This window comes from Paramisgurnus dabryanus, chromosome 19 (assembly GCF_030506205.2).
Source record: "Paramisgurnus dabryanus chromosome 19, PD_genome_1.1, whole genome shotgun sequence".
NCBI lineage: Eukaryota > Metazoa > Chordata > Actinopteri > Cypriniformes > Cobitidae > Paramisgurnus > Paramisgurnus dabryanus.
Window position 1 is genome coordinate 26,238,404 of NC_133355.1, and position 12,168 is coordinate 26,250,571.

Here is a 12,168-nt window from a genome sequence, read left to right on the forward strand (position 1 = left end):
TCCAGGAAGCAGACAATGAAGTAGGGGATGAGGTTTACGCGCGAAAGGTCCTCCCGCGAAACTCGGATTTCCCGGGAAAATTTTGAAAGCGATTTGCATACGGCCAATCATTGGCCGGCACGATTCTGTTTTCCGGGTGATGACGCGTACGCGTCTTGGAACCAATGAGTGCGCTTGATGTATAATTCGAGCTATTCCGGTTTATCCTCTAGAGGGCGTAAGATATGCGAAAAATGCTGCCAAATTATTTTAACATTTAATAAAAAAAAGCTTAGTTAAACGTTTAAAGGTGCTTATCAATTTAACAAAAACGTAAACACAAAATGTCTTCCAGATAAAAGTATGATATTAAAGGGATAGTTCACCCAAAAATGAAAATTCTGTCATCATTTTCTCTTCCTGTTTTTCTAAACCTGTATGAATTAATTTTTTCTGATGTACACAAAAGAAGATATTTTAATAAATGATAATAAGCACACAGCTGATTGTAACCATTGACTTCCATAGTAGGAAAAACAAATACGATGGAATTTAATGCGTACCGTCAACTGTGTGCTTACCATCATTTATTAAAATATCTTCATAATTTTTCCCAATACTTCCATAATATTTGTTTTCCTACTATAAGTCAATGGTTACAATCAGCTGTGTGCTTACCATCATTTTTTAAAATATCTATTTTGTGTTCATCAGGGAAAAAAAATCATAAAGGTCATACAAATGACAATTTTCATTTTGGATAAACTATCCCCTTTAAAGGGGACATATCATAAATATCTGACATCTTCCATGTTTAAGTGCTAGAAAGTGTGAATAAGATCAACCCAGTAACTTAGTTTTGGTTAACCATTTTCTGCAAGCATGTGAAAAAAAGGTCATTGAAATCTGGCTCCCCTTGTGATGTCAGAAGGGGATAGTACCACCCCTTAATCTGCACTGTCCAACCACTGCACTGCCATTTAGTGCAGAGATCAGCTCATTTGCATTTTAAAGGACATACCCAAAAATGGCCATTTTAACCTTTTATAATACCGGTAAATTATCACTCTAAAAAAACAAACGGTGCTATATAGCACCAAAACTGTTGCTTTGGATCTTAACCATAGAAGAACCATTTTTAGTGCCATATAGCACCGGTGAAGCACCTGTGTAGCACCAGTAAAGCACCAGTGTAGAACCATATGTGGTGCTATAGTGGTTCTACACTGCTTCACCGGTGCTATATAGCACTAAAAACGGTTCTTCTATGGTTACGATCCAAAGCAACAGTTTTGGTGCTATATAGCACCGTTTGTTTTTTTTAGAGTGTATATGGTATTTTGAGCTAAAACTTCACATACATGCTCTAGGGCAGGGCTATTCAAATCTTACCCTGGAGGGCCGGAGCACTGCATAGTTTAGGTCCAACCCTGATCAAACTTACCCACCTATGATTGTCTAGTGATCATGAAGACCTTGATTAGCTTGCTCAGGTGTGTTTGATCAGGGTTGGAGCTAAACTATGCAGTGCTCCAGCCCTCCAGGGTAAAATTTGAATAGCCCTGCTCTAGGGATACCAATGATTTATTTGACATCTTAAAAAAGTCTTTTGAAATGTCCTGTTTAATGTTATGCCGAACAAAGCATTTGATTTGGAACTAAGTACAGGAAAACTTGCATGTACAGTTTTGTACATCTTAACTACACAATAACAACATGTTTTACGTATTGAACACGTAAAGAAAAGAAAAACATCAAATGCAGATCTGCACTCAATATTTATACACATTTATCGACCTTATACAAATAAATGAACACGATCGTTTGATAAATCTTTAAAATTTACTTCTCCAACTGAACTAAATAAAGCAAAACTGTTATGGCAGATAAAAAAGACTTTTAGTCATATTATACAGGTGGGAAAGCATCAGTCCAAGATAAACAAAAATAACCATTAGCTTTGAAGAGTCATTCGCTGTTTAAAAAAGACAATTTCACTACATTTTTCATGTCTTTAATAGAAATTCACAGTAAATAAAGACATGCTTTAAAATATTAAGATATTTGAATTTTAAAGGGATAGTTCAATCAAAAATAAAAAAATCTGTCAGTTACTGACTCCCATGCTGTTACAAACCTGTATACATTTCATTTCTTCTGATTAACACGAATGAAGATATTTTAAGGAATGTTCATAACCAGACGAGCCCCATTCACTTCAATAGTATTCTTTTTCCTACTATGGAAGTGAATGAGGCTCACGAACGGTTTGGTGGCAAACATTCCTAAAAATATCTTTATTTGTGTTCATCAAAACAAAGACATGTATACAGGTTTGTAACAACATGAGAGTGAGTAAACGATGACACAATTTTCATTTTTGGGTGAACTATACCTGTAAGATTCTGCTTAATCATCAAATTTGATCTTTTTCCCTTGGAATACTGTGATTTGTGCCTGTTGCTCTTTTCTCTTTCTGCTGGCTTCCCAAGAGGGGTGAAGGGATTGCTGGGGTGGATTTGAAATCTTGACAGGCGGACCTCTGGAATTCTGATGCTGCTCAAACTGCGACTTTCCCCTCCCGGCTCCTGGAGGTCCACCTTGCCTCTGCCCGGCAAACTTAAATGTCTGTTTGTTGGGATTGAAAGGTTCGGCCTTCCTGTCAGTGGCAGGGTCTTTGTATGGAGATGTTTTCATCCTACCCCCCGGACCTTTCTTCTGGTTCTGAAAACGAGGATGCCTTGACCGATCACGTCGAGAGCCAGGCTTTGTATTCTGGGAGTTGATGCCTGATTTGGACAAAGTTGAGCAAAAAACAGACTGTAATTTGCCGAGGTTTGGCTCGACAGCTACATTCGCAACATCTTGGGATTTGTCAGGCTTTTGGGTCTTGCTTCCCTCAACCTTAGCTTGGCCGGTTTTTCTTTTCTTAAATTTGCTCACTTTGCCGACGAAGAAGTCATCATCATCGCTCTCTTCTGAGTGAGATGACTGCTTATGGAAACGCTCCTCTGTGCTGTCGTCGAAATATTCCTTCTCTTCTTCATCATCATCAGATAAATCGCTCTCTTCTTCGTCCTCTTTTGACTGAGGTAGCTTGTTTTCAGGCAGGTCCTGTTTGTTTTGTGGCTTTATGATGTTTTCAGGTTTTTTGTCTGGTTTTGCAATGGTCTTTGGTAGCCTAGACTCTGTCCTGCAAACTGCTAAAGACTTTTCAGGTGAACCTTTTGAAGTTGTGGCATCTGCATTCTGTGATTTAACTTTAGCCGCTCCGGATTGTTCAGATATTGTGATCTCCTTGACTGGTGGCAGCTTTACAGCATCAGAGGCTGTGCTCTCTGACTCTACAGACTTATGGATATTTATTGAAGAACTGTCCAGTTTGTCTTCTACTCCATCATCATCCTTATCTTCATTGTCATCATCCTCCTCATCTTCATCATTGTCATCATCATCATCATCATCATCATCCTCATCCTCTTTATCGTTGGCATCATCATCCTCCTCATCCTCTTTATACTCATCCTCCCTCTCTTTAGCATCATCCCCCTTCTCACCCTCCACTTCCTCACTTTTATTCTTGGACTGCAGCCAGTTTTGTCTGTCTATCTTTCTCTGCTCTGCTGCTGCAGCCTTAGCTCGCTCTTTTTCAATGGCTTCTTTGACTTTTTGAAGCTTTTTGATGAAACGGGAATGTGTGACGATACGTGCGATGGCTCTGTCCAGTGGGCTCGTCTGAGGGTCCAGCAGCACCTTCTCAAGCTCACTGTTCTCCTGAAGGGCTGTCACGGTCAGCTGATCTGGTTTAAGGCTTCTCAAAGCCTGGATGTCTTTCATGAGTTCTTCTATCAGTTCTTGTTTCTCCTTCACCTCAGATTCTTCATCCTTTTTCTTCTTCAGAGCAGCCACTTGTTGTGTCAGTTTACTGATGACCAGCACCCTCGTTCTCTTCACCTCCTTTCTCATCCTGACCACCTCCTCTGGGACTTGTTCCTGTAGGAAATTCATTATTTTTAGGAAAATCTACATGTAAAGTGTAGTGTGATGTCAGGGTTTCTTTATGCTGTTTAAGATATTTTGATAAATTATTGTAACCAGAGTTGACGTACCCATTGGCCCATAGTAGGAAAAACAAATACTATGGAAGTCAATGGGTACCATCAACTGTGTGCATACCATCATTTTTCAATAAATCTTCTCATGTTCAACAGAATAAAGGAATTCATACAGGTTTAAAACAATATAAGGGTGAGTTAATAATGACATAATTGTCATTTTTAGGTGAACTGTACCTTTGAATGGACATTATACCCAAAAATGAAACTTCTGTCATCATTTTCTCACTCTCATGTTGTTACAAACGTATATAAATGTCTTTGTTTTGATGAACACGAAGTAAGATATTTTGAGGAATGTTTGTAACCATTCATGAGCCCCAGTCACTTCCATAGTGTTTCTTTTTACTACTATGCCCATGATCGGTTTGGTTACAAACATTTCTCAAAATATTTCCCTTTGTGTAATTTATACAGGTTTGTAACATCATGAAAGTGAGTAAATGATGACAGAATTTTCATTTTTGGGTAAACTATCCCTTTAAAGGATTAGTTCATTTTCTTTAAAAAAAAATCCAGATAATTTACTCACCACCATGTCATCCAAAATGTTGATGTCTTTCTTTGTTCAATCGAGAAGAAATTATGTTTTTTGGAGGATTTTCTCATTTTTTAATGGACTTTAATGGACCCCAATACTTAACAGTTTTAGTGCAGTTTAAAATTGCAGTTTCAAAGGACTATAAACGATCTCAAACGAGGCATAAGGGTCATATATAGCTAAAAGATTGTAATTTTTGGCAAGAAAAATAAAAAATATACACTTTTAGCACGACCTTACGTAATACATCATCACGTCAAGATGTCACGGATGACGTATTGAAACTATGCCCCAGTGTTTACAAGTGTGGAGAAAGAGGACCGTTCCGACGTTGTTGTAGGTCGAATGATAGGAAGAAGAGAATTTGTGGATTACAATTGCATTTTTTTTTCTTGCCAAAAATGACAATCATTTTGCTAGAAAAGACCCTTATGCCTGCATTTGAGATCGTTTATAGCCCTTTGAAACTGTTATTTTAAACTGAATTAAAACTGTTAAGTGTTGGGGTCCATTTAAGTCCATTAAAATGAGAAAAATCCTGAAATGTTTTCCTCAAAAAACATAATTTCTTCTCGACTGAACAAAGAAAGACATCAACATTTTGGATGACATGGTGGTGAGTAAATTATCTTGTTTTTTTTTCAGGAAAATTGACTAATCCTTTATGAAAACACCCTGCTGCACAAGTGTTTGATTGAGGTAACCTTTATTATAGGTTTTGTAGGTTCAACCAACTCAATAAAAAAAAATGATAAAGTCAACCACATATTTGCTTACCTGGATTGTTGACATCTGTGTCTTTGAGCATAGATTTGTCTGTTCATTTGATGTTTCCAGACTTGTCATCTGGCTCACGTGCGAAGAACCACAAGTTTCCTCCTGTGGTTTATCAATTATTTTATCACCCTCCTCTTCGTTCAGTTTCTCCTCTACATCATCATGTAATATCTCTAAACCTTTATCAACATCACTGGTTTCTTGTGGCTGATTTGGCAGGGTGATATCTTCTGCATTGTTTTTTGCTTGTTTTTCAGCCTTTTTTGTGTTTATTCTCTCCTCTTTAAAAGCTTTAATGGCTTCCTTTATGCTCCGTATTTTCTTGCTGAACTGCGGGTGCGTGGCAATTCGGGCAATGGCTCGTTCTGACAGGCTGGCCTCTTTATTCCGGCACACCTTCTCAAAGCTGATGTCCTTCTGCAGGGCAGCCTTCGTGACTTTGTCGGGCACTATAACTTTCAGCTCCTGGATCTCCTCCCGAAGTCTCGCTGCTCGCCTGCGGTGCCTCTCCAGGTCGGCCTGACTTCCTTTCTTCTTCTCTAAAGCCGAGATCTGACGAATGAGCTTTCGGATGAGAAGCACCTTCACCCTTTTAACCTCCGCTCTCAGCTTGACCACCTCATTGCTGAGGTTCAGCACTGCAGGCATGTTTTGGTACTTTTACAGGTCTGAAATGAACAAGGCAACACATTGTGAGCAAATTGCATGATGTGATTTCATGTCAGCTTGTTTAGATGGTCAATATGACACTGGTCTGTAGATGCACCAATGTTTCGGTAGCCGATATTGGCAGATTTTTGATCATTTTGAAAACCGTCAGCTTAATGACTAACATGATATGGCCAATGTAATAAACCAACAGGTTTATACCTCTGTTCATTTCATCATGTCTTAGCCCCACACTACACTATTACTAAATTCTATATTATTTTGAAATACTAAGTTTAGTTATAGTGAATTCACAAACTGGAGTAAATACTGTGGAACACTTTAATATTTACTAGGGTTCAAAACATTTTTAGTACCTAAAAATTACATATTTAGCTATACAGTAATTTATCATGTGGAAAAAGTAAAACATTTGAGAATGTTTCAATAATGCTCGTGCTAAATACAAATATACAACGTTCTGTACGTCTATTAATATATCTATCTTATCATCATACCCGTATTTTACACACTGACAAATGCTGTAAACACTATTTGGAAATACTTTATAACGTTTAAACCTTATTTCCACGCCATAGCCAACCACTGTTTCTTCACGTTTAGCTCAAGCATGGCAGAAAGCAAAGGCATGTGTTGAACTAATCGATGGTGGTTTATTTCAAAACACGTATTTTACCTGACATGCAACCGTTTTTAAACGAGTACAATTATGCAAACATTCACACATAAATGCCTGAATTTAAAGTCAACACTTACCTTTACAACACGCGTGTCAAAATTAAGCACAACACTCGTCTCCTCCGGGCGCCGCCATGTTGCCCAGGGAATGTGACGCGGCACCCACGCCGTCCTTACGTCACTAGACGTCTTCAATAATGCTGCATTCCAGACTCGGATTTAGGATTTTTCCCACTTCAATCTGGAAATAATATTTGGACGGCGCTATTTTAATGTTGCTAAATATATTAAATATTTGATGTTAGTAAATAATTTGTAACATAAATGTTTCAATGTTACTAAACACTTTTAATGGTACTTAAATATCTTATTTCCGGTTTTGAGGTGGGTAATATCTTAAATACAACTCGGATTTCGTCTATATAGTTTTACTCTTTAACTTTGGAAAGAATTACCTCAAATTGCATTTGGTGTTTTTATGGTAAACTTTATGGAGAGTAAAGAACACACTATTGTTTATCATTGTTTGGTTTTGTTTGTTTTTTACTGCAAAACTGTCTGTTTACTTTACACAGGGGTAAACTACTGTCTCACATACTTGTCATTAGACACAGTATATTTGATGCTGAATATTTGTGATCTTTCTCAGTTACATTTTCATGTAAAAAATATACTTTTTACTATTTACAAATTCATTTGGACCCTCAACACACAAATTGCATTTTCACAGTTCGTAGGTTAAAACCTCTATGTCAGTTTCCCTGAGCAAACCTGCAAAATGGATTTATCTTCTATAAAAAAGCCAAAAACATAAATTTCGGTGTAAATGTTATTGACCACAGCTACCCACAATGGTTATTAATCATTGTGAAGACTTAAGTGACCAAATGGTTTTGTGGCTTTCTTTCCAAGTCTCATTTATAACACGGTTGATGGCCAATCTCACATCTATGCTTACATGTCAAACAACTATACTAAATATAAAAATGAATAAACTAAAATAAAAAAATGTTGCATATCAACGTCTGTGCATGAAAGTTAAATGAATTATAACTGTTTTTAATCTGACTACTTTTAGTTTAAAAAAACAAGATATTTCTTGTCACATGATGCAAGTGATAGAGGAGTATAAAACAAACAAATTTGAAATAAATATTTTAATACATGTGAATAATGTAATACAAGCATTAAAATCAACATCAAATATGGGCCTCATAATTCCTCTAACAGCCACACAAGGCTGACCAAGATAGAAATACTGATAATGTCTTATTGTCAGTGGCATGCAGTTTCATATCTTGCTATTTATAAATCCTGCAAAATAAATAATCCACAATCTGAAATTTGCTATTTGCCAGTGTTTGTGTGTGAGGGGTGGGGGGTATCCATTACAATGTGCACAATGCAGGATATTTCTTAAACATGTTTAAGTACATTGGTATAAAGTACAGCCTCAAATTTAACATAAATTTATAACCAATTCTATTTGTATTCATCATATTTGTGTGTGAAACTGAAATTTAAATTATTTTAAAAAAAAAATGACGAAAGAAATCTTTATCTGGTGTAGCAGTTTTTAATTGGCAAACTCCATAGTTTAGCTCAAGATCATAGAGGTCTGGGGTATTAAATTAGTTTAAGAAAAGAGAACCAAAGTAATTGATATCAAAAACATGTATCAACATCTAGGGTATCATCACCCAGGTAAGGAAAAACAATAATATGAAATATTTAGTTTTTGGAAATGTGTCAGTCATGACCTGGCATAAAGTGATCTGTGGATATTCATCTCATCTTTAATCATCTTCTTAATTTTCTCAATAGTTGTGTCAAGAATTAGACTTCTTAGTAGACTTAGACTTAGTAGACTTAGTAGACATTTGCTGCCTCGCGTTTTTCTAGGGAATAAGCTTCTAAGTTAGCACTTATCTGTTATGTTACATTCACTAAGTCATAAGCTTTTCATAAGCCGCTCCTCGATTGACATCCTTTAACTGTCACTGTCAAGCAGGTGGGACGTTTGGCATTAAAAAATAATTTCTTACGGCCAACATGTGGTGGACCCAAGGTGTTATTACAAATTTATTTGTAAATATCCTTTAAACCTGAAATAATCTTGACAAACTATATGGTTGGGAAGCGCTAAGAATGTATTTTTCATATTTCAAGTTCATCTGATGATAGACATTCTATAGTGAACGTCATTTTGTGTAATGTCACCGACCCCGTAGAAATACATATGAATTCTTACATTCAAAACCTTTTCCTATTAATAATAATAATGCAATGACAGTACTTTATTAATTTGTGACAAGATAATGCAGATAAGCATTGACATCTAGTGGCATTTGTTGGTAAAACCACTAAAGCTGTGATAGAAACCTCATTCTTTATGCTTTTAATTTGAAATTGGTTCTCATTTTTAAGATTTTTAAATATAAAATACATTATGTATTGCAAACACCTCAGTGGAAAACTTTCAAGGGTCTTCTTTAAAAAGTGACCAAAATTTTGCTTCTAGACCAAATGGGGTGAAAGTTAAAAGGTTAAAATAAGCTGTGTTCGACTGCGCATGGTGTTGCGCAAATCGTTCTGTCTATGATATCAAAGTACCGCGAGAGCGATTCGAAAGCATGTGGAGCAATCAGCTCTCGCGGTAATTGCCGCAAGCCGATCGGTTTGTGCAGCCCAGCTTTAAGTCGAAGAAACATGCACAGTTTCCACGCGTCACTCGCTAAAGTCCTTTTGATTGACCGATGAAAATACCCGCCCACAATGTTTAGTGACTCAAGTATTCCCACAGATGTCGGTGTCACGGTAACAACAAAGTTCCGAGTGAGAAGCTTAAAAACGCTTCTCCGACTTAAAACTCCGCCATGGATGTCCTGAAATCAGCAAGAAGAGCTTTAATTCGCACTCCCGGTCTGAGTAAGCACTCCTGGAGCACAGGCAAACACCAAAGTGAGTTTTTTTTTTTTTTTTACAACATTGTGAGTTTTGTTTAGGGTTATTTTCACGCGTCACTTGTCCGTTAGCTTTTGCAAATGACCGCAAATTGACGGCGTCAATAATGCTTAGTAGGCTTCAATCAAATATATGCGTTTGCCAACCTTTATTAGTTTTAAGGGAAAATATGACTTTAAACGGATGATAATCATATTAATATTCACTGCATAACAGTTAGTTGTTTTATGAATATCCTTATTTACATCCTTTTGTTGAGGTTGCCTATTTTACTTTAAAACTAAATCACTTCACACATAAACGCAATGTAAACTAAATGTCTTGATGCTTGTTTAGCTCTTGACTGTGACAAACACACTCAGTAGTTTTGTTTGCAGGTTCATGTCTAACAAATGCACTCTAGGTAGACAGCTGTTGTCTGGATCATGGATTTATATGTTTCATAAAGAAAACTGATGATAACAGCTTTGTCATCAAAAGCCAGCATGGTAGCATGTATCTTTCTATTTTCTCTGGATCTGTTTCCTTATCTTTGCATCCATCCTGGATTAGTGTACAAGTAGGCACTTGTTGCTGGCCCATTTTTCTTAAAAAAACCTATTTAAAGTTGAAATGGGACCGATTCGGAAAGCAAAGCCCCAAAAGCAGGTAAAGTGGCTCAGCCTGGTTTTCAAGAACAAATGTACAGGGGTTTCACCTTTAGCTTGATTAGAGAGTTGCCTTGCATTTTAGTTTCCCTCTTAATTCTCTCAGGACCCCACCAAAGCTGCTTTGTTCTGGGGCTTTTGTGCTTATCTCTATAAGCTGAAATACCAGAAGTTTTACAGTGTAATTCCAGTTATAGTTTAATCACAGTTAAAGGACACACATTATGCCCATTTTTACAAGATATAAGTCTCTCAGGTGTGCCTAGAATGTGTCTGTCAAGATTTGGCTCAAGATACCCCACATTCAGTTCATTCATTCAGGCCCTTTGCGTCGAGAACGACGATTGGTGTGGCATTTCAGTCTTTTACTGTTGAGGAAGTCTTAATACTGCAGGTGAGATCTTGAGGTACCAGATCTTATAGAGGAGTGCCACATTACTCGGTCAGCGGCAAGGTTTTCCCAGTTATCACTTGATAGACCGAACGACCGAAGGTCACGCTTCAGGACATCCTTATAACGGAGCTTCAGCAATTTCGCCATACAAGATTGCTTTTGGTAACCGGTTTTCATCCATCCGGTAGATGTGGCCAGCCCAATGTAAGCGGCGTGTGCGCAGCATAGTGTAGAGGTCTGTGCACTTGGTTGTAAAAAGGATAGCCGCATTTGGAACGTGATCCTTCCAGGTTATGCCGATAATTGAGCGCAGGCAACGAAAGTGGAAGGTGTTCAGACGATGTTCGTGTCTGCGGTAGGTGGCCCACGTTTCACTGCCGTACAGGAGAGAGCTGAGTATACAGGACTCGTAAACTTGAATTTTTAGGCGGAGAGACAGCGAGTTGTTCTTCCATACTTTCTCACTGAGCCTGCCGAAGGTTGTTGATGCTTTCCCAATACGGATGTCCAATTCACAGTCTAGTCTGTTAAAGGTGTCGACTGTGGAACCCAGTAGTTGATGGTGATTGTGGGTGAAAGCATAGCAGGTTGAGCAAAGACCACTGTTTTTCCCAGACTGATCTTCAGTCCGAACTCCTCGCATGCTGCAGCAAAGGAGGAACACAAAGCCTGCAGCTCAGTCTCAGAGTTGGCAAGGAAGACCCGCAGTACCCGCTAACTGGGTGTTGGTCCCTAACCGTAGACCATGGAATGATTCTTCCGCTCAGTTATCTGCCATGGGAGACCGATTGCTGAAAACCTACAGCTACGGTCACACCATGACTGCCAACTCCTGCTGCCAAGCTAGCATTTTGCTATTTAACCCATAGGTGGGGTCTGGATTGGTGAAGAGCCAGGGCGTGTCCACACACCGGTGGGCCATAACTCAACACCTCTGGTGTTCCAGACTACTCCGAGATCCCTCATGCACTTAGCCTGGGGCCGCAAGGCACCCAGTTTACCATGGTGCACCACGTGGAGGTGGCATGAGAGTCTTGGCCAATAAGACGTTCTAACCAACATTGAGTTGGACTTACATAACTGCCTCCCCTTCGCTCTCATGAGTATAGATGGCTGTTGCAGCTGCAAGCAAGAGAGACAAAGCACCTGAGAGCCAGGTAACTAAGCACTCTACGCAGTTACGCTGCAACACTACACGCTCGAAGACCCTGTGTGACAAGACACACCACACCACAGATCATTTGTTATAGCTTGTCCAAAATGCATAAAGTGCTGTTTTCATGTGTCAACCTTTTAAATGCTAATGAGCTTCTGCTCCTCACTCCCTTAATGGGATTATTCCTTTTTTTTGGATTTTCACAGACAAATCCAAATTAAACCCTTGAGGCGCGTGATGACGAACTG

The 12,168-nt window shown here is 38.4% G+C and overlaps 2 protein-coding genes across 4 annotated transcripts in view; one reads left to right on the forward strand and one right to left on the reverse strand.

Annotated features, from left to right (window-relative positions):
* Nucleotides 1-1,596: 1,596 nt before the first annotated feature.
* srfbp1 (serum response factor binding protein 1) lies at nucleotides 1,597-6,920 on the reverse strand. Its single transcript, XM_065294517.2, has 3 exons — nucleotides 6,838-6,920; nucleotides 5,413-6,080; nucleotides 1,597-3,972 (listed from the first exon to the last, which is right to left on the reverse strand). Exons 2-3 carry the CDS (start codon nucleotides 6,058-6,060, stop codon nucleotides 2,389-2,391), a joined length of 2,232 nt encoding a protein of 743 aa, XP_065150589.1. The 5' UTR covers nucleotides 6,061-6,080; nucleotides 6,838-6,920; the 3' UTR covers nucleotides 1,597-2,388.
* Nucleotides 6,921-9,527: 2,607 nt separating this feature from the next.
* ldlrap1a (low density lipoprotein receptor adaptor protein 1a) overlaps nucleotides 9,528-12,168 on the forward strand; it is a 112,641-nt gene continuing 110,000 nt past the window's right edge. For 2 of the 3 annotated variants that reach the window (XM_065294523.2, XM_065294522.2), the window contains exon 1: nucleotides 9,528-9,720. In XM_065294523.2, the coding sequence (XP_065150595.1) occupies nucleotides 9,636-9,720 (85 nt within the window). In that variant the 5' untranslated portion in view covers nucleotides 9,528-9,635. The remainder of the gene's footprint in view (nucleotides 9,721-12,168) is intronic. The other variant, XM_065294521.2, reaches the window with a different exon arrangement.